This window comes from Capricornis sumatraensis, chromosome 3, assembly GCF_032405125.1.
Source record: "Capricornis sumatraensis isolate serow.1 chromosome 3, serow.2, whole genome shotgun sequence".
Taxonomy (NCBI): domain Eukaryota; kingdom Metazoa; phylum Chordata; class Mammalia; order Artiodactyla; family Bovidae; genus Capricornis; species Capricornis sumatraensis.
In genome coordinates, this window is record NC_091071.1 from 82,593,613 (window position 1) to 82,616,999 (window position 23,387).

A 23,387-nucleotide genomic window follows, 5' to 3' on the forward strand; every position below is an offset into this window, starting at 1 on the left:
TTATTGTGCTAGATACCCACCCACTCGGTCATGGAGACTCTCCATTCTGCCCTATGTCCCTGAGAGTTGTCTCATAGGAGGCTCCCTTATTCTCAGGCCTTTGGTTGGGTTCAGTCGAAGTGGAATGCTACAGATGAAGATAAGATGAGAAAGTGAGGTTGGGACCGCTGTTCTCACAGCTCCTGACCCTGCAGAGTTGTGTTGACTAGCTGTGTCCTCCAACAAGGTCTCAGCCCCAGCCAGGTGGCCCTCCCCATAGGAGATGGGGAAGGCCACCTGACAAGCTCTTCTCTGGCTCTGGGTAGAGCAGCCTGGCTACCACATGAGCCCTTGTGATTGCCCTGCATTCCAATCTTCTTTATCATCATCCCCTTATTACATTCTTCTGGATTTATCCTAATTTTGAGTGTGCCATCTGTTTCCTATTAGGAATCGTTAAAATAGAAAATTAGTAAGAGAATAAGAGACAAAAAACTAAGAGGATGGGAATATAGTTATGTCAGCACACCAAGACTAAAAAGGGGTGCTCTAATTGAACATGGGTAAAGTTAAAAGGAAGCATTTAGTTCTTATTTGCTAATAATAGACAACATCTAGCACACCAGGAGCTGGCGGGGGGAGGGAGGCAAACCGCCCAAGGAAAAGCATTTTCAGTAGTTTTACTGCATCTAAACCAACTCTCATATAATATTGTGTTAACCTTCTAAGACCTTCAAAATAAAATTAAATCATAATTCTATAAAACTTTTTTACAAAAATGGAAAGTGGTGCATGCAAGGTGACAAATATAGAAAATGTTATATACAAGGATTTACAGTATTTTTGTCATCTGATTTGATATGGGAATAGAATTTGGAAACTTTCAGAATGAATAACAGTTATGTCCCATACAAATTCCTTCTAAATTTTGATTTTTCTTGGCTATACTTTTAATACATCCCTTTGTAATTATGAAGTCTTTTATGTCCATAGATAGTTTGGAAAATTACCATAAATCCACCCCAAATTGTAAACCATTAGCAAAAGATTAATAACAGTGTTCTTATATTCTTTTTTCCTAATGTGTGCTGAGTCGCTTTAGTCATGTCCATCTCTTTGCAACCCCATGGGCCGTAGCCCATCAGGCAGGATTTTAATTTAACTGGATACATACTACATATATTATTTTTAACCTGATTTTTCCCATCTGTCAATATATCTAGGATATTTTACTCTGTATTTCTACCACATAATTTTTAGTGTTTGCTTAGTGTTTCATTATGTGAATAATTGCATTTAACCAGTTTCTTATTTGGGAGGTATTATATTATTTCCAATTTTCAGCCTATTTTAAGGCTGTAATGAATATACCTATATATAAATCTTTGTATAGGTATCTGGTATTCATTCTTAAACTTCATTTTTTAATTTTTAAGACTTTTGCTAGTTATTTCCCTATTTATTCTTCGAAAAGAGTATGACAGTTTACCCTCTCACTAATGGTAGATGCTGTTGTTTATCAAATTAGAGACTGGTGACAAAAATGTTCAAAACACTGAAAGTAGGTAGCTGAAATACAAATAGTCTGAACTGTAGACTGAAAGGAGATCCATTATATTCAAATAACCAGGCAGGAGGGTGTAAAAACTGATTTTCTATTTTAAACACCAACTAGCTTTGATTTTTTTACCCATGTAGAGTTGTTCCATCTTTGCATAAAGAATGTCCTGCAAAATAATTCTTCTGAGGCTAATTTTTTGCTCAGAAGCTTCAGCACATCCTGGGTTAAAGCCCACAGAGATCTCTATACCATAAAGGATAAAGAGATAATGTTAGTTGAAAGGTTCTGAGGATGGAAGTGACCAAGGGTCCATCTTTAGCACAAAAAACCTTGAATTTGGCTTCCATAGACAATTTGACTTAGAGAAGTCCCATGCTCTGCTGGGATTAAATGTACCTCTATACCCCACACGACTAAGCAAATTGGTTCACTCATGTTTATGGTCTGTCATTATTATCTATCTGGATGCTTTATTAATAGGTTTGGATTTGTATGAATTGATACAAGAAAAGTGCTATGTACAGTGTTGCCTTTCCATATTATTTTCCACTGGAGTAATTTAGCAAATATGTGTCTTGTATACCTCTTATCTCTAAGATGTGATACTACTGGTTACAAATAAATACTGCAGTGTAAAGCATGTTCCTTACCTTTCAGAAGTTCACACAAATGTATGAAAATTTATGTGGCAAAATATAGATAATTGTCAAACTGATTGCATAGAAATGAGTCAGACTTCCGTTGGTGGTGATTTTATGTGATATAGGCTCATCTATGTGAAACAAGTGGGAAAATTTAAAGTAAAAAAACACTTTTTTAATTAAGAGGTCCTGTCATGTTTTCATATATAGCAACGGCACATTTGTGTGTGTGTGTGTGTGTGTGTGTGTGTGTGTGTGTGTGTCAGTGCATATTCTAGGCCAAAGTAGAAAAGATGCAAGGAATTAGCTAAATAAGTGAAAACTTAGAAAATTAAATTAAAATTGTTTTACCTCAGTGGTTTATGAGGAATGGAACTGGATATTTTCACTTCATATTTCATATATTTTGTCTATCTGGTTAAAAATTTATGACCTCCTCCTGAATAAGTCATTGAAACCTTTGTAATGACTTAGGAGCAAGGTCTAGAAGTTTATTTGTTCAAAGATTCAGTATCACATAGATTGCTTGAAATCAGAGACTAAACTGTTTTCCTACTATAATGCTTTAGCCTTAACTTTCTAATGTCTGAAAAGTGCAAGTATTAGTTGCTTTGTCCGATTAGCTGATTAGTCCAATTATTTGCCACCCCATGGACTGGAGCCTCCAGACTCCTCTGTCCATGGAATTTTCCAGGCAGAAATACTGGAGTGGGTTACCATTCCTTTCTCCAGGGGATCTTCCCGACCCAGGTCTCCTGCATTACAGAGAGATTCTTTACCATCTGAGCCACAAGGGAAACCCTTCTATGTGTAAATAAGAAATTTTTATTCCATACTGAATTATAACTCAGACTGAAGAAATGAAAAAATTATAGTTGAATGTTTATGTAATATTAGCACAAGATTTTTTAAATTAAACTCTGACATACTCTAATACCATAAGCATCATGTTTACTAGTCAAGTTTTTAATAGGAAACAAATTGTTTGGAAGATTACAAAAGTAAGGTGGGATATAAAAAGTATATTAAACCCTCTGAGAAGATAGCACAACATTATTTTGGCTCATAAATCTATATAGAGAATAGTTTCTTGAGTTTGTTTATACTTATAGTGGCTTAACTTTACCAAAATGAACAAAATGTGGAACTGTGAAAGAGGACTATCCAATAGAATCAAAGATAACAAGAGGAAATGAAGGATAATGAGGGCCCATTTCAGTTTTCAGAAAAGAAAACTTTTTCAAGAAATTTCGTCTGCAAGTTTAGAAGAAACAAGATTTAAATTCCACTTGTCTCCTGTGCACTAGCTTTCTGGTTCCCCTATCATTGGAAAGCTGTAAGGACCACTCAAAAAGTCTAAAAAGTAGTATGTTTACAATCTATGTCTCAACAAATGTCCTAAAGGGCTAGTTAAATAGTTAACCTTAACTTTAGTTGAAGCTTGCAAAGCCAGTATTTCATGACACACACTTTCTGCTCTTATTAACTGATGGAAAGTGAATGGAACTGTCCTTAGGGAAGTGTTGAGTTCAGACTTTACAACCCTGCAAATAAAACTGCTGGCCTGGTTCCCATCCATAACTTTGTTATTCTCAGACCAGAGATCAGAAAATGCTTCCACTCACCTTAGTGATGATCACTTAAGCCCTATTGTGTGTCAGACATGATACAATGTCCTAGAGATACAAAGGTGAATAACGCAGATCAATATAGAAAGTGCTATGCTAAGGATACATAAAATAGTGCCTAACTATGTCTGGAGAAGAGGGGGAAGGAGGAAGGCTGGAAAGCAATGCTATAGTTGAGTCTTAAATGATGGACAGGGGGATGTAGCAGGCAATAAGGCTGGGCAGAGCATGCCAGGCATGTAGTAAACGTCCAGATAGAGCAATAACGATGGCAGTGGCAGTCCCTCCTGAAAGCAAGTGAAAGAGTACAAGGCAGAACAAAGGAGTGAGGGTAAAAAAATCTTAATTAAGGACAAGTGGTATGCCAAAGATTGAGCTCACATTTTTCCTAGAGGGTTCAGAAGAAGATTCAAGAAGATGGCATTTGTTCTGGTCTAAATGGTAGAGTAAAACTGACATGTAGAGGGGGAAAATGAAGTTATATTGGTTGATAAAACTGCAAAAGGCAGATAAACATGGAAGTGCATGACTGCCTTCTCTTTTCTATTTAGTTCTCACTCTGCAGATGTTGTCTAGTCCCTTGGCATCATACAATCTTAAGAGGATATCTCCTTAATTTAGATCTCCAGTCCTGAATTCTCCTGAGTCACCCACCTGTGTACCTCCAGATGTTTATGTGGGATTTCTGCTTAAATGTCATACAGTCATGTCAACTGTTTCATGTTTAATAGTGAGCCCCTGACTTTCTTTTCTGAACCTGTTATTCTTCTAATTTCCCATCTCAGTTATTGGTACCATCATCTACCCAGTTGCTCTACCAAAACCCTAGGAATTATCCTTGATTCTTTTAACTTCAGCCACTGTATCTAATCCTTCAGTGAGCACTCTGACTCTACTCAAAAGCATATTTTAGATTTGAATTCTTAATTTCCTGAATCCCAGTGATTATTTTTGCTTTATTCTATTTTGCTCCTCTACTGTCCATTCTTTTAAAAATTTAAGTTACATCATATCACTCTTTGCTTTAAACTCTTCTATGTCTTTTTTTAGATCTAAATCCTTGCCTAATCATCTAGCTACCATCTAGCTTACCAAACTCACTTCCAGTCTAAATTTGAACCACCTGTTCCAGCTGCTCTGGTTTCTTCCCGATTCTGCAAAGTCATTCTCACTCAATGCCATTGTACCCAAAGCTCACACTTCCTTCAGTGGTCTCCTTCATCTCTTTTCATTGTTTCCTTACCCTCATCTTCCAAATTTTAATCCAAATGTCATTCAAAACTATGCTTTCAAATAGTTCTTCCCAGATTTTTCTAAATTATCACCATATTTATTTCCTTCCTAGAATTTAACATAATATTCTTTTCATTCATTTACTTGTTATCTCTCTTTGCAGAAACTCTCAGAACCTTGAAGCCAAGGCTTTATTTCTTTTTAAGCATCATATCCCAAGTATCTGGCTTAAAGTAGATGCTCAATGAGTATTTGTTGAATAAATGAATCCCAAAGTCACTAGTTTCTTAAGACTATAAACATTGGTAGAATCAAATACAGAGACTCTTAAAAAAATAAGACACTACGTAAAATAAATTTGGTTTGATCATTGGGAAGTCATTGTCAGAAGTAGTCAATTGGAGTGGAGGCAGAGGTACGTCATGGGTGAGGATTAAAATAGGAGATGTAAAATTGGAGGAGAGAATTCTTGACTGAAAGGGGACAATGAAGGGTATGGTGCTACAGTCTTGGGGTGTGTAAAGAAAGTACTTTACAATTTTGGTTAATGAATAAGATTTGTTTAGATTTTCATGTGAGGAGAAAGAAGCAAAGACCAAGAGGTTGAAGTTACAAGGGAAGAAAGGGTAGGTGATGGAAGAAGATTATAGTGATGGAATTGGAGAATAGGATATGGAACCCAGGTGGGGGTTAAGTTTTGGAAGTGCTCCTCACTTCCTCTGAGGAGCAGGCCATCAAGGAAATGATCTTTTAGGATCTCCACTTCTTCTGATAAAAGCAAAGAAATAGAGGCAGGTATGGAACTTAACATAGTGAACAGGCTTTCAAATGATACCATGAGCAAGCTGAGAAGCACTGGCCAGGAGTTCATAAAAAGGAATGCTGATTGTCAATCAAGATTCAACTGAAACCATCAATTGGGTACCAGTTTATAAAGTCGTGTGATTCTTTCATCAATCACACATTTATTAGGTATATTCTATCTCCTAGACACTTTAGTTGTTGCTGGAAGTGCAGAGGGTAATAAATCAGTTTCTGCAGTCTACTGGGACAGAGGAATAAGTATACCAATTAGCAAAGCCTTGTGGCGAGGCTTATACCAGAGGAATAATATTATACAAGCAGAATACAGAGGATGATGGGGAAGGGGTCATAGGTCTGGTTGTAAGATAAATGGCTATAACTGAAGCTCTTGGAATTGGAGCCATTCTCCATCATAGTAGAATCCTGGAGGGGGAGGTGGCTTACTGGAATGGAGGAAGTCATGCGTCTGTGAGTTAGCAGGTCAGAGGGGCTTCAGACTGAAGTTGACCAGAAAGGTAGAAGGAGTTCTTCTAGACAAGGCCCATGTGGCTGTGGCTCAGATATCTGAATTCTCAATGAATATTTGAGAGTGACCTGGAAGTCCACACATACCAGTGACAAGGCTAGGTAGAGGGTAATACAGCCAGATGGTGTAAACATCAAAGGAAGAAAGCATTGTACCTGCGAGGGACAGCATCGTGGTCTCAAAGGAGCCATTAACAAGACAGAAAATGCTCAAACCATTCCCCAGCCTCCTGGCAAATAAGGCATCGTAAGAAAAGCATCCTTCACTCAGGAGAATTTCAGCCAAGACAAGAGGGAGGGAGGGAGCGAGGGGAGAGAGAGAGAGAGAGTGATTTGTTAGCTACAGCAAAGGCTGAGGATAGCAGAGTCAAGGATGGAAATGGTTGGTTCTGAGATGCCAAAAAGCCTCAGGCCTGCACAGGCCACTGAACCAGATGGTGTCAGTGATCTGAAGATACCAGCAACCATGAACTGGTCCACTTCTTGTCAAGGGATTGTTGGCAGAAGGACCACTGACTTCCCCTCAAGGTCAATGCTGAGAGTAAGCAATATTGTCAATGGTCAGAACCCAGAGAAAAATGCCCTGTAATCCAATATCTTTTCTTTTGAAGTATCTCTTTTCTCTCTGATTATGAAAGAAATATATATTCACTGCACAAAATAAGGTAACACAGGAAAGTATGAAGAATAAAATAAAGATCAGTTATAAACCCAGAGGAAGGTAATATAATGGTTGCTAACATTTCCATTATCTGGCGCTAATAGACTGCTGAGGCATTTATCAGTTAGGACTCTGAAATGTGTCAGTGTTCCTTTTTCTCCCTTTCCTATCCTCTCTTTCACCTTCCATCTTTGGTGCTGCTACCTTTCTACCTTCCTCTCTGTTCCCCCCAAACTCAGACTTCAACCATGTCTGGTATAGAATCACCTTACCTTGGAGCCATCCAGGTACTCATTAAGCATTGAATGGATGTTGCTGTTATGGCTGCTGGTGTTGCAGGCCTGCTGCAGAGTTGCTATGGCTGTGGCCATGGTCCTTGGGATGCCTCTTCTTGTTCTTCCAGGGGTCAGAGACCACGTTGCTGGGCAAGTCTGAAAGCCACTTAGCTTTTCATATTCATTTCTCAAAAGAGAAAAATGCCACCTTGGGGATGAGGCTAACTCAACCTTTACCAAAGCCCCTCTGCTGGTAGTAACTCACTACCATTCACCATCAAGGTACTATTTTTCACCAGCAAGATTCAGTCTCTTGACCCAGACACAGCATGGCAGGCCAGTCGTTGAATGGTCCTCTGTCAAACAGAAACTTCAGTTGTGCCGTCACTAGGGGAATAATGGTTTCGGCCCCCTGAAACTAGCTTATATGTGCTTCAGATTTTCTCTTGCTGCCTACATTCCCAGAAAAGGGAGGTAAAACATGCCTAGTGAGACAGTGCTTTCACTTTTTTTGAGCTTGATAAATTTGTCCTTCATTTTACCACATAAGTCAGAATGACTGTTTATCACAACCCTGCTAATTTTTTCTTTTCCTCCTTCCTCCCACCTGTCTCCTGCCACATCCCCAGAAGCATAAAGCTTTCACTATCTTGCTGTCCATTAGCATAAATAAACTCATGCTTTTAAAGTAAAAATAGATTTAATGCTATATTTGTTAAAGATTACATTACCATAAGAGGATAAAAATATTCTTGAGTAACAGGTAGATCATATACTTTAGAGACAATAATATGCTTTTGTTGTGGTTCCCTGAAAGTCAATTATTTTAGCCACAGATCAAAACTTTAGGTCTTGAGCACATGTTACATTTCTACTTTAGAAACTGTTAAACCATGAAGTTTCTCAGGACATGTACTTTCACATTTCAACTTATTTGTTCTCTTGTCAGTGTATTGTAGGCAGACCAAAACCATGAAGGGCCATTTAAATTCAGTCTTTGCTATATGAACCAATGGATAATGTTGTTATAATTTTGTTCCTTGTTTTTGTATTTTTGTTGTTAATTTAACTTTCATGTGATATTTATACATTAGATAAGAAAATACTTGGCTGATAAAGAACAGAAATGGCAGGAAATGGAAATGAGAGATCTTCGGCGTCTGGAAGAACTGAAGACATTAATGGCTGAACAGTCAGTAAAAGACAGAGAAAGGTAAAAAAAAAAAAAAAAAGTAAATTGTGTGGTAATAGAAGTCTTTTGTAATGTGTTAAGTGAATGGAATCTTCCATAATGTGTTAGGATAAATAATATCAGAGGGAGCATTTTTCTGTACTTAATATGTCCTTACAATATTTATATTCACAAATTGAAAAGTGATACTTATAATATATTTTAAACTTTCATATTCATACACAAATCTCTAATTTTCTATTTTATTCCTTAGATAGCTTCCTAGTTAAAATCATCACAGAGAATTTCATAGTATTTGATGACCCACTGTGTTTGTGAAATAATACTGGCTGCTGCAGTGACTCAATATTTTGACCTAGAAGGAAGAAACCATTATTTAGAGGAAAAGGGAGACCCATTTACTATGACTGAGGCTGAGAAAGACAATACACAATCATACTGTGCTGTGTGGTTCCTTTTATTATACTTAAGAGGTATTTGATATAGGAAAAACCTTGAATTCCCTAGAATAATGTAATTTTAGAGCTGGAAAGGACACCTGAGGTGTAGTTTCCTCATTTTATGAGGATTTACTCATTGGAAAAGACCCTGATGCTGGGAGGGATTGGGGGCAGGAGGAGAAGGGGATGACAGAGGATGAGATGGCTGGATGGCATCACTGACTCGATAGACGTGAGTCTGAGTGAACTCTGGGAGTTGGTGATGGACAGGGAGGCCTGGCGTGCTGCGATTCATGGGGTCGCAAAGAGTTGGACACGACTGAGTGACTGAACTGAACTGAACTGAACTGCACTGAAAAATTAAAATGAAAAATTTCCCTAGTTTAATGTATCAGTCAAGGTCAGTGAAGGGGCAGGGACAACATACTATTTTGAATAGGAGAAGTTAAAGATAAAAAAATATTGATTCCAAGAAAAAAAAATTCTCAGGGCTGAAGGAGGGTTCTCATGGAAGAAACAAATTTGGAAATGTGAACCCTCCTCTCCACAGTTGGGATTCAGATCTCACTGTAGAAGGTGTGGTTGTGGGCTGCCACGTGGTGGGAAAGTCCTTGAATGGGCTCAACCAGAAGTTGTTCCCAGTCACTGGGCAAGCAGGAACACCCTACCTGGGTACAGGATGCCCAAACTGAAGTCAGGCATTGTGATGCTTATGCTTCCAAGACTTGGTGGGAATCTGACGATGAGAGTACTTCTGAAATTTTATGGGAAACTGCCCACAGGGTGCGCCTGAGCTCCACAAGCACCCCTGAGTGTACCCAACAAGTGCTGCTGGCAGCCATGAAGCAGGAGCAAGGAGTAAACCCAGAAACTAGGAAGGAAAGCCCTTTCCTTCTTCGGAATCCCTCCAGCACCCTTTTCCATCATGGCTAAGCACTGTGCCAGCTGCAAAGCAGAAATGTTACAAGGTCCATCTCTATTTTCATAGAGCAGACAATGATGGGTAGATTTGGAGCTGAGAGACAATAAATTGGTAACTGGCATAGTTATATATTTTAGCCAGCTCCTGAGTGGATTTTCATAAAAGATAAATTAAAAATAGATCTTTCATTTTGTAACATAAATCATAATAAAGTTTTCTTTACAGTTAGTCAATGTAAAAGAAAAATTGTCTGGAACTCTTTATATTTTCTGCTCAATTTCATTGTGAACTTAAAACTACTCTAAAAATAAAGTCTACTACAGTACTAAAAATTACATTTTAGACTTATTGTAACTTAAGATGACAAAACCATTTTACACAACAAAGTTCACTTATATCTAGGAAGCTTCCTTGTGACCCATGGAAATGATTTCAAATTCCAGTCACCAAGTTGCAGAGTGAATTTGGGGTTCCACACAGATGCCAGGCAATTCCCCTCAATTTTCTGAATAAAATTCAGTTGATTTTCCATGTATCTCAGGATTTATAATTGAGTTTAATCTATTATGAAGAAAATCAAGAATATAGCAAAGCTAGGGCTCAAGGCTAAGTGATGAAACAACCAGTGAGAAATCAGTTAAGCACAAACCAAGATATGAGAGGATACCAGAAGGCAGGCCAGGCCATGGGTCAGAGGCAGAAACAGGCAGTTCAGTATTAAAGGCAAGGCAAATGTGGGAATCAAAAGGCTGGTTGGATAGTCTGAAACTCAGCTAGAGGAACAAAAGAGAGCTCCAGGAATTAAAGGGGGTGGGGAAAAAGGAACAGCGGTGAAGTCCCCGCATGCTTCTAGTAGAATCTGCCCTCTTAGCCAAGGAGTTTCTTTGACTACAGAGCCATTTCAGCCTTGTGCTTCTTGTCCCAATAATTATCAAGATAAGCTGATTCAGAACTTTAGTTGAAAAGAAGAAAAGGAAAATTAGAAGGGCCTGTCTTACATAACATAAAAGAAAAATAGGTGTCATATTATAACATAGTGAAAATAGTACTAAAGACTAGGAACCAGGAGACCAGGGTTTTAGTATCTTATTTGAATGGTGTATGACCTAGGGAAGGTCATTAATTTAACCTCTATTAGGCTCTGTTTTGTTCTTTGTAAAAAAAAAAAAAAAACTGAACTGGATAACTTTTGAAGGCTAAGTGAGCTATCAACTTTTAAGAGTTTATGATCTGTATATTTTACTCATCTGAAATGTAGATTCAGATAATTATGAATCCAATCCTTGTATGCCAATGGAAAATCAGTGAAGAGGGCCATTAAAATATCCAGATAATGTATCAGAACATAATTCTCAGAAAAATTTGGATGATATTATAGATAAAAGCACAGTCCTCATTTTGTGATTTAGAGAGAGAGAATCTAACATGTAAAAACAGCTGATAACTTTTGCTTCTGACAAGAGCTAGAAATTGTGTTCTTTTGCAACCATCCTGATGCTGAGAAATGTGGTTGATTGGTTAAAATGTTTTTCTCCACTACTGAAATACAATTCACAAATCTCATATTTGATATTTTAACTGTAGGCACATTTTTCTCATGTCAGAATAAGAAGGCTTGAAGCAGTTTCCAGATCTGTTAAAAACACACATACACATAGCCTTGAGAGTTTGAAAACTTCTGTTATTTCATTTTTCTATTTTCTAACTCTAATATTAAATTTCTTGAAAATAGTACTCATAAATTAACACATATATTAGGTTAAACCATAAGAAAATTCCATTTTTATAGGTCAAACAAAGGTTAAGTATGGGCAGTTTTATGCAGTTCAACATAATAAAGAGATATAGCAATTTATTTACTAATTACATTTCCTGTCTCAATCTGTTATAAGCTGCCTTGTGCCCTCATCACTTTACTGACATTGTTCTTGCCATAGTTTCCACTAACCTCCTAATGCCCTATTTTTATTTCTCAACAATGTCAAAGAAGTGGAGAGGGAAGGCTCTAGAATCAGGTTGTCAACATAAGAATCCTGTCTCTATCCTTTATAGCTGTGTGACATTTGGGTAAATTATTTCACATTTCTGTGCTTCCGTTTCTTCACCTATATAATGAAGAAATAAATAGTATCTTCTTTGTGGGATTGTTGCAAGGAATAAGTGAGATATTAAATGGAATGCACACATAGTGAATATTCATTAGATATAAAGATTTCTGTCAATTGATGTTTTAAAACATGGGACACTAACATAATTTGTTCTCAAAATATTTAAGCATTTTAAATGTTTTAAATAAAAGGTGTAATAATGGGGACACTTTTTAAAACTGAAATATAGTTGCTTTACAATGTTGTGGCAATCTCTGCTGTACAGCAAAGTGACTCAGTTTTAAATTTTTATGCATTCTTTTTTTAAAGGATTCTTTTCCATTATGTTTATCCCAGGAGATTGTATACAGTTCCCTGTGCTATATACTAAGACCTTGCTGTTTGTCCATTTTAAACGTAATAGCTTGCATCTACCAACCCCAAATTCCTAGTCCGTCGCTCTCCACCCTCCTACCCCAGCTTGGAAACCTCAAGTCTGATCTCCGTGTCTGTGAGTCTAACCCTGTTTCATTTCATTTGTGTCATATTTTAGATTCTACATATAAGAGATATCATATGGTGTTTATCTTTCTCCTGACTTACCTCACTTAGTTGATAATCTCTAGTGTCATCCATGTTGCTGCAAACGGCATTATTTCACTCTTTTTATGGCTGAGTGGCATTCCATTGTATATATGCATCACATCGTCTCATCCATTCATCTGTAATGAACATTTAGGTTGTCTCTGTACTTTGGCTATTGTGAATAGTGCCACTATGAATATAGGGATGTGTGCATCTTTTGGAATTATAGTTTTGTCTGGGTATATTCCCAGAAGCAGGATTGTTAGATCATATGGTAATTCTATTTCTAGTTTTCTGAGGACTCTCTGGGTGGCTCAGTGGTAAAGAATCTTCCTACCAATGCAGAAGATGTAGGTTGGAACTCTGGGTTGGGAAGACCCCCGGAGAAGGAAATGGCAACGTACTACAGTATTCTTGCCTGGAAAATCTCATGGACAGAGAAACCTGGTGGGCTATGGTCCGTGGGGTCACACAGAGTCAGACACAACTTAGTGACTGAGCATGCTTGCACGGGGAACCTCCATGCTGCTTTCCACAGTGGCTGTACCAGCTTACATTCCCACCAAAGGCATAGGAGGATTTCCTTTTCTCCACATTATCTCCAGCATTTGCTATTTGTAGACTTTTTAATGATGGCCATTCTGACCATTTGAGAAGGTAGTGTACCCCATTGTATTTGCATTTCTCTAATAATTAGTGATATTGAACATCTTCTCATGTACCTACTGACTATTTGTATGTCTTCTTTGGAGAATTGTCTCTTGAAGTCTTCTGCCTATTTTCCAGCTGGGTGAGTTGTTTGTTCATTGTTGAGTTGTATGAGCTGTATGTATATTTTGGGAGACCCTTATACAATCTCTCCACTGAAAGTCTTCTCTGATATCAGCTGTTTAATACATACATACAAACTATATATGCCTAAGTAAAACATGACTTTAAGAGCAACAAAGACCCAATACATTTTACATTATGGTAACATTGTATTTGTTTCAGCTGCCATAACAAAATACCATAGACTGATGGCTTAAACAACAGAGATTTATTTTCTCACAGTTCTGGAGGCTACAAGCCCCAAGATCAAGGTACCAGCATTGTTGACTTCTGGTAAGAACTCTCTTCCCAGCTTTTAGACACTTGCTTTATACTCAGAAGATGGGAAGAGAAAGATGGCAAATTCTCTGATGTTTCTTCTTAAAGGGCACTAAACTAAATTTATTCCATCAAGAGGGCCCTACCTTCATGACCTCATTGAAACCTAATTATTTCCCAAAGGATTCATCTTCAAATACCATTGCGTCAGTTTTTAGATTTCATATGAATTTTGCAGGAACAAGGTCAGTTTATAGCAACCATTTCTATATAAAAAAACAGATTTATGTATGGACAAATTACCTATTTATTATTAACTACTATTTATTGGTTGCTGCTAGCACATAAGGCTTTTGTGACAATTAGGAAAAGTACTGAAAGACTAGATATCTCTTCAAGAAAATTAGAGATACCAAGGGAACATTTCATGCAAAGATGAGCTCGATGAAGGACAGAAATGGTATGGACCTAACAGAAGCAGAAGATATTAAGAAGAGGTGGCAAGAATACACAGAAGAACTGTACAAAAAAATCTTCATGAATCAAGTAATCATGATGGTGTGATCACTCACCTAGAGCCAGACATCCTGGAATATGAAGTCAAGTGGGCCTCAGAAAGCATCACTACAAACGAAGCTAGTGGAGGTGATGGAATTCCAGTTGAGCTAGTTCAAATCTTGGAAGATGATGCTGTGTAAGTGCTGCACTCAATATGCCAGCAAATTTGGAAAACTCAGCAGTGGCCACAGGACTGGAAAAGGTTAGTTTTCATTCCAATCCCAAAGAAAGGCAATGCCAAAGAATGCTCAAACTACCACACAATTGTACTCAACTCACACACTAGTAAATTAATGCTTAAACTTCTCCAAGCCAGGCTTCAGCAATACGTGAACCGTGAACTTCCAGATGTTCAAGCTGGTTTTAGAAAAGGCAGAGGAACCAGAGATCAAATTGCCAACATCCACTGGATCATGGAAAAAGCAAGAGAGTTTGGGAAAAACATCTATTTTTGCTTTATTGACTATGCCAAAGCCTTTGACTGTGTGGATAACAATAAACTGTGGAAAATTCTGAAAGAGATGGGAATAGCAGACCACCTGACCTGCTTCTTGAGAAACCTTTTTGCATGTCAGGAAGCAGCAGTTCGAACTGGACATGGAACAACAGACTGGTTCCAAACAGGAAAAGGAGTACGTCAAGGCTGTATATTGTCACCCTGCTTATTTAACTTCTATGCAGGGTACATCATGAGAAATGCTGGGCTGGAAGAAGCACAAGCTGGAATCAAGATTGCCAGGAGAAATATCAATAACCTCACATATGCAGATGATACCACCCTTATGGCAGAAAGTGAAGAGGAACTAAAAGGCCTCTTGATGAAAGTGAAAGAGGAGAGTGAAAAAGTTGGCTTAAAGCTCAACATTCAGAAAATGAAGATCATGGCATCTGGTCCCATCACTTCATGGAAAATAGATGGGGAAACAGTGGAAACAGTATCAGACTTTATTTTGGGGGGCTCCAAAATCACTGTGGATGGTGATTGAAGCCATGAAGTTAAAAGACACTTACTCCATGGAAGGAAAGTTATGTCCAACCTAGATAGCATATTCAAAAGCAGAGATATTACTTTGCCAACAAAGGTCCGTCTAGTCAAGGCTATGGTTTTTCCAGTGGTCATGTATGGCTGAGAAAGTTGGACTGTGAAGAAAGCTGAGTGCCGAAGAATTGATGCTTTTGAACTGTGGTGTTGGAGAAGACTCTTGAGAGTCCCTTGGACTGCAAGGAGATCCAACCAGTCCATTCTGAAGGAGATCAGCCCTGAGTGTTCTTTGGAAGGACTGATACTAAAGCTGAAACTCCAGTACTTTGGCCACCTCATGTGAAGAGTTGACTCATTAGAAAAGACCCTGATGCTGGGAGGGATTGAGGGCAGGAGGAGAAGGGGACGACAGAAGATGAGATGGCTGGATGGCATCACCGACTCAATGGACATGAGTTTGGGTGAACTCTGGGAGTTGGTGATGAGCAGAGAGGCCTGGGGTGCTGTGGTTCATGAGGTTGCAAAGAGTTGGACACAACTGAGCGACTGAAATGAACTGAACCGAACCCCTTTCTGGTGGCAAAGTAATAGATTCCCTACAGGAAGCAGACAAATTAGGAAAAGACAAGACTCCCCTCCTGGACCATGACACACAGCTTGACAAGCAGAGGCAAAACTGGACATCATACCCCATTATTACTCCTGGCTAAGCATCACTTTTGTAAAGCACAGTCTTCAAAATGGCTATCCCTGCAAATAAACCAACCTAATTCTTTAAAAACATTATATATTATCCATGTTGCTTCTAAGGGACTTCCCTGGTGGCTCAGACAGTAAAGCGTCTGTCTACAATGTGGGAGACCCGGGTTCAATCCCTGGGTTGGGAAGATCCCCTGGAGAAGGAAATGGCAATCCACTCCAGTACTATTGCCTGGAAAATCCCATGGACAGAGGAGCCTGGTAGGCTACAGTCCATGGGGTCGCAAAGAGTCGGACACGACTGAGCGACTTCCATTTCACTTTATGTTGCTTCTAAAGTTTAGCCATCTGATATTTCTTTTCATGAAAGATATGAGCTAAGTTTCTGACTTTTATGAAAGCTGCTCAGTGTCGTGTCCAGCTCTGCAACCCCATGGACTATACAGTCCATGGAATTCTCCAGGACAGAAGACTGGAGTGGGTAGATATACTCCCTTCTCCAGGGGATCTTCACAACCCAGGGATTGAACTCAGGTCTCCCTCATTGCAGGCTGATTGTTTACCAGCTGAGCCACCAGGGAAGCCTTTCATATTGGTCTAAACTGATAGACCACCATCTCTACACCAGTTATTTTATGATTCATCCTTTCCCCTGATTTTAAATGCCACTCTTTTATTATATATTACATTTCTAATTATGCTTTTATATCCATATAGACACTTGAGTAGATTAAATAAAAACTGATCTGTATTTTTATTTCTACATCAATAACATGCTGTTTTAATTATTGTTTTTCTGTTTTACTTATTCTGTGTTCATTCATTATTCTTTTCAAAAATATGTTAGTTACTATACCAAGTTTCAATTTAAAAATCTGTTAATTTTTTGCATTGAAACTTTGTTATGGAGAGCTGATTTATGTGCCAAATTTAATCTCCATTCTAGGACCATCGTTCCAGAGTAGCTCTCCAGTTCAAATCTCTTCTTAGGTTCTCTGGAAGATTTCATAGTTTATGTTTTGCTCTTTTTTATTTTTTTTTTCTGGTGAAGACCTGGAAATTATTTTGCGATAAGTAGAACTGAGTGACCAAGAAGCCAATTATAAATTTTCTTTAGTCACTATGTGAAAAGTGTCTGAACTAGGAAGTCACAATGGGGATGCAGAAGTGATAGACGCTTATGAAGTATCTAGATTAGGTAAAATTAGTTTCACTGAGGAAGGTGTTTGAAGGAAAACAGAGGAAACAGCATGATCCTGAATATTATTGAGCTTTTGCTGTCCTCTTGAGTTGAAAGCATATCTGAGGTTATTGATATTTCTCCCATCAATCTTGATTCCAGCTTGTGTTTCTTCCAGTCCAGCGTTTCTCATGATGTACTCTGCATATAAGTTAAATAAGCAGGGTGACAATATACAGCCTTGACGTACTCCTTTTCCTATTTGGAACCAGTCTGTTGTTCCATGTCCAGTTCTAACTGTTGCTTCCTGACCTGCATACAGATTTCTCAAGAGGCAGGTAAGGTGGTCTGGTATTCCCATCTCTTTCAGAATTTTCCACAGTTTATTGTGATCCACACAGTCAAAAAGCCTCTTGATGAAAGTGAAAGAGGAGAGTGAAAAAGTTGGCTTAAAGCTCAACATTCAGAAAATGAAGATCATGGCATCTGGTCCCATTACTTCATGGGAAATAGATGAGGAAACAGTGGAAACAGTGTCAGACTTTATTTTTTTGGGCTCCAAAATCACCGCAGATGGTGACTGCAGCCATGAAATTAAAAGACGCTTACTCCTTGGAAGACAAGTTATGACCAACCTAGATAGCATATTCAAAAGCAGGGACATTACTTTGCTGACTAAGGTCCGTCTAGTCAAGGCTATGGTTTTTCCTGTGGTCATGTATGGATGTGAGAGTTGGACTGTGAAGAAGGCTGAGCACCGAAGAATTGATGCTTTTGAACTGTAGTGTTGGAGAAGACTCTTAAGAGTCCCTTGGACTGCAAGGAGATCCAACCAGTCCATTCTGAAGGAGATCAACCCTGGGATTTCTTTGGAGGGAATGATGCTGAAGCTGAAACTCCAGTACTTTGGCCACCTCATGCGAAGAGTTGACTCATTGGAAAAGACTCTGATGCTGGGAGGGATTGGGGGCAGGAGGAGAAGGGGATGACCGAGGATAGGATGGCCGGATGGTATCACCGACTCGATGGACATGAGTCTTAGTGAACTCCGGGAGATGGTGATGGACAGGGAGGCCTGGCGTGCTGTGATTCATGGGGTCTCGAAGAGTTGGACACGACTGAGCGACTGAACTGTACTGAACTGAGTTGAAAGCTTTTAGTTATTTTGTTTTCTATCTGTTTTACTTTCTAATAAATTCATTTGCATATATTATCTTTGTAACTTTGACTACTTTCTACCTGGTTTGAAATATGTTTTTATTATTTAATTTTTAAATAGTTTAGGTTTCATTTTTGATGTCCTAACAATATATTGGTAGGGTGCTTGACAAAGGCAAGGTTGCTAACAGTTTTCAATTTCTTTAACTTTTCTATTTTTTGTCTTTCATAAAGAGTAAAATTCAGCATGATTTATGGGAAGCTACTAACACTGCTACTTTTAACATATAAAAAACTTCATTGAAGAATAATTTATGTTATCATAAATTGCTCTTTTAAGTGTACAATTAAATGATTTACACTTATTTAGGGGCTTCCCTCATAGCTCAGTTGGTAAAGAATCTGCCTGCAATGCAGGAGACCTAGGTTCAAAACCTGGGTCAGGAAGATCCCCAGGAGAAGGAAATGGCAGTCCACTCCAGTATTCTTGCCTGAAAAATCCCGTAGACAGAGGAGCCTGGCAGGCTACAGTCCATGGGGTCTCAAGAGTCAGACACAACTTAGCGACTAAACCACCACCAGGGGCTTCCCAGGTGGTGCTAGTTGTAATGAACCCCTCAGACAATGCATGAGATATAAGAGATGTCAGTTTGATCCCTGGGTAGGTAAGATCCCTTGGAGGAGGGCATGGCAACCCATGCTAGTATTCTTGCGTGGAGAATCCCATTGACGGAGGAGCCTGGCAGGCTTCAGTCCATGGAGTCTCAAGGAATGGGACACAACTGAAGCGACCTAGCACACATGCACACACACTTATATAGAATAAATTTATGTAATTCTACAACCATCTGTATAGTCCAGTCTTAAATCATTTTCCTCACCCCTGAAAGATTTTCATGCCTATTTGCATTAATTCTCAATCCCCCTCCTAGCTCCAAATGACCATTAATCTATTTCTGACTCAGATTTGCCTTTTCTAGACATTTTATATAAACATAACACACTGAATTATTTTATTTAGCATAATGTTCTTGAGGTTCATCCATATAGTTATCTGTATTATTAGCTTTATTCCTTTAAATTATTGAATAATATTCCACTTCAGCAGTACTTTTTTAAAAAATTAATTAATTTTTTTACTTTACAATATTGTATTGGTTTTGCCATACATTGACATGAATCTGCCATGGGTGTACATGTGTTCCCCATCCTGAAACTCCCTCATTCCTCCCTCCCCATCCCATCCCTCTGGGTCATCCCAGTGCACCAGCCCTGAGCACCCTGTATCATGCATTAAACCTGGACTGGCGATTCGTTTCACATGTGATAATTTACATGTTTTAATGCCATTCTCCCAAATCATCCCACCCTTGCCCTCTCCCACAGAGTCCAAAAGACTGTTCTATATATCTGTGTCTCCTTTGCTGTCTCGCATACAGGGTTATCATTACCATCTTTCTAAATTCCATATATATGTTTTTCTTTCTGGCTTACTTCACTCTGTATAATCGGCTCCAGTTTCATCCACCTCATTAGAACTGATTCAAATGTATTCTTTTTAATGGCTGAGTAATACTCCATTGTGTATATGTACCACAGCTCTCTTATCCATTTGTCTGCTGATGGACATCTAAGTTGCTTCCATGTCCTACTATTATAAACAGTGCTGCGATGAATATTGGGATACACATTTCTCTTTTAATTCTGGTTTCCTCAGTGTGTATGCCAAGCAGGTGGGATTGTTGGGTCATATGGCAGTTCTATTTCCAGTTTTTTAAGGAATCTCCACACTGTTCTCATAGTGGCTGTACTAGTTTGCATTCCCACCAACAGTGTAAGAGGGTTCCCTTTTCTCCACACCCTCTCCAGCATTTATTGCTTGTAGACTTTTGGATAGCAGCCATTCTGACTGGCATGAAATGGTACCTCATTGTGGTTTTGATTTGCATTTCTCTGATAATGAGTGATGTTGAGCATCTTTTCATATGTTTGTTAGCCATCTGTATGTCTTCTTTGGAAAAATGTCTGTCTAGTTCTTTGGCCCACTTTTTGATTGCCTCATTTATTTTTCTGGAATTGAGCTGCAGGAGTTGCTTGTATATTTTTGAGATTAATTCATTGTCTATTGCTTCATTTGCTATTATTTTCTCCCATTCTGAAGGCTGTGTTTTCACCTTGCTAATTCCATTCACCATTACAACAAAAAGAATAAAATACTTCGGAATATATCTACCTAAATAAACAAAAGACCTATATATAGAAAACTATAAAACACTGGTGAAAGAAATCAAAGAGGACACTAATAGATGGAGAAATATACCATGTTCATGGATTGGAAGAATCAATATAGTGAAAATGTGTATACTACCCAAAGCAATCTATAGATTCAATGCAATCCCTATCAAGCTACCAACGGTATTTTTCAGAGAACTAGAACAAATAATTTCACCATTTGTATGGAAATACAAAAAACCTCAAATAGCCAAAGCAATCTTGAGAAAGAAGAATGGAACTGGATGAATCAAGCTGCCTGACTTCAATCTCTACTACAAAGCCACAGTCATCAAGACAGTATGGTACTGGCAGAAAGACAGAAATATATATCAATGGAACAAAATAGAAAGCCCAGAGATAAATCCACGCACCTATGGACACCTTATCTTTGACAAAGGAGGCAAGAATATACAATGGAGAAAAGACAATCTCTTTAACAAGTGGTGCTGGGAAAACTGGTCAACCACTTGTAAAAGAATGAAACTAGATCACTTTCTAACACCATACACAAAAATAAACTCAAAATGGATTAAAGATCTAAATGTAAGACCAGAAACTATAAAACTCCTAGAGGAAAACAGGCAAAACACTCTCCGACATAAACCACAGCAGGATCCTCTATGACCCACCTCCCAGAATATTGGAAATAAAAGCAGAAATAAACAAATGGGACCCAATTAAAATTAAAAGCTTCTGCACAACAAAGGAAACTATAAGCAAGGTGAAAAGACAGCATTACTTTTAAAATCTGTTTTTCAAGGCAATGTTGTTTCCTTTCTTGTTGGCAAAATATTAATATTAATAGAGTCCCTTGGAATGCAAGGAGATCCAACCAGTCCATTCTGAAGGAGATTAGCCCTGGGATTTCTTTGGAAGGAATGATGCTGAAGCTGAAACTCCAGTACTTTGGCCACCTCATGCAAAGAGTTGCCTCATTGGAAAAGACTCTGATGCTGGGAGGGATTGGGAGCAGAAGAAGAAGGGAACGACAGAAGATGAGATGGCTGGATGGCACCACTGATTCAATGGACATGAGTCTGAGTGAACTCCGGGAGTTGGTGATGGACAGGGAGGCCTGGTGTGCTGCAATTCATGGGGTCACAGAGTCAGACACGGCTGAGCGGCTGAACTGACTGAACTGAACTGATGCAAAATAGTATAAAAGGAAGTTTTAAAATTTATGTAAAGTGTGATATCAGTTTAACATAAGACTTTAATTTGTTACCAGGGTGACATATTCACTGACATTATCCCAAATGTTTGAAGAGTAGTAACTGATCTCAACTTCCTTATGAGCCCCCTTCTTGTAGGGTAGTAAGACAAATGGAAACTTTTAAATTAAAAGTATGTTATGTTCTTTCATTTCTTTTTTTAAAATTTATTTAAATTTTAATTGAAAGATTATTGCTTTACAGAATGTTGTTGTTTTCTGTCAAACATCAACATGAATCAGCCATATGTACAAATGTCCCCTCACTCTTGACGCTTCCTCCCATGTCCCTCCCAGTCCCACCCCTCTAGGTTGATACAGTTTTGAGTTCCCTGAGATATACAGCAGATTCCCATTGGCTATTTTACATATGGTAATGTAAGCTTCCATCTTACTTTCTCCATACATCTCACCCGTCCTCCCATCTCCCTGTATCCATAAGACTTTCATTTCTAAATGGTCTCATTTCAGATTATCTATGTCTCTTTGGGTGGTAAAGGTAGAAACTCCAACCTATGCTGGAGGTCAGACAGCCTCCTCCAATATAAGGGTGATATGGCTGGTCAGCATGCAGATTCTGATACCCCTTAGGGTCCTCATTACTCTCCATAATTTCACCCCATCCCTCCATGTCCCCAGGGTACGACACAGTGCTATGCAATAAAAATGTTACATGAATCACACATGTAGTTTAAAATTTTCTAGTATCTACATTTAAAAATGGCAGGTAGAATTGACTTTAATAGTACATTTTATTTAACCTGATCTATCCATTCCATGATCTTCCCTGGGGGCTCAATGGTAAAGAATCCACCTGCCAATGCAGGAGACATGGGTTTGATCCTTGGGTTGGGAGGATCTCCTGGAGAAAGAAATGGCAATCCACTTCAGTATTCTTGGCTGTGAAATCCCATGGATAGAGAAGCCTGGTGAGCTACAGTCCATGGGGTTGCAAACAACCATGGGGTTGTTAGACAGCAACTAACAACAACATCCATTCACTATGCCATCAATATAAAAATTATTAATGCATATTTTATATTCTTTCTTATATGAAAATTTTGAAATCTACTATACATTTTACACTTCCATCACATTTCAGTTTGAACTAGTCACATTTCAAGTGCAGAGTAACCTCATGTGGTTAGAGGAGCCATACTGGCCAGTTTAGGTATACAAAAAAGGTTATTAGCCTCTTGGCAATGGAGGATTGAGTGGCTGGTCAACCTGAAGATTCTGACTTTGTTATATTAATAGAATTGATATCATTTTTATATAAGTTTTGAACTCTGCTTTTATCTTCTATCTTATCTTCTTTATTTTAGAACTTCTCATCTTTATGTTCTTCTATAGAACTCATCTTCTATCTTTCAAAGTTTTCACTGCCCTTGCCAGTTTGTCCTTGGTATCTCTTGTTCTTTGGAATAGCCCTTAGTCTCTATGCAATCTGCTGGTAACAGAATTGGACCCACTGAGCCTTAGGATGCAAGCCAATATTTAACACTGCCACTGATCACACACCTGACATTTTCTCTGGTCCTGAGGTCTCCTCCTTCAGGTCTTTTCAGCCCTGTCTTTCCCAGCGTGCGCCTTATACTTCCAGTAAGACCTCGAGCAAACCATGGAAGCAAATGTTCCCTGATGTAATCTCTAAACACCTCCCCTTCCTATGTCATGCTGCTGCTGCTGCTAAGTCACTTCAGT

The 23,387-nt window shown here is 38.5% G+C and overlaps 1 protein-coding gene across 1 annotated transcript in view; it reads left to right on the plus strand.

Moving 5' to 3' along the window:
* CCDC148 (coiled-coil domain containing 148) overlaps nt 1-23,387 on the plus strand; it is a 204,332-nt gene that overhangs the window by 121,315 nt on the left and 59,630 nt on the right. The window contains 1 exon segment of the mRNA XM_068969477.1: nt 8,402-8,520. Within this exon segment, the coding sequence (XP_068825578.1) occupies nt 8,402-8,520 (119 nt within the window).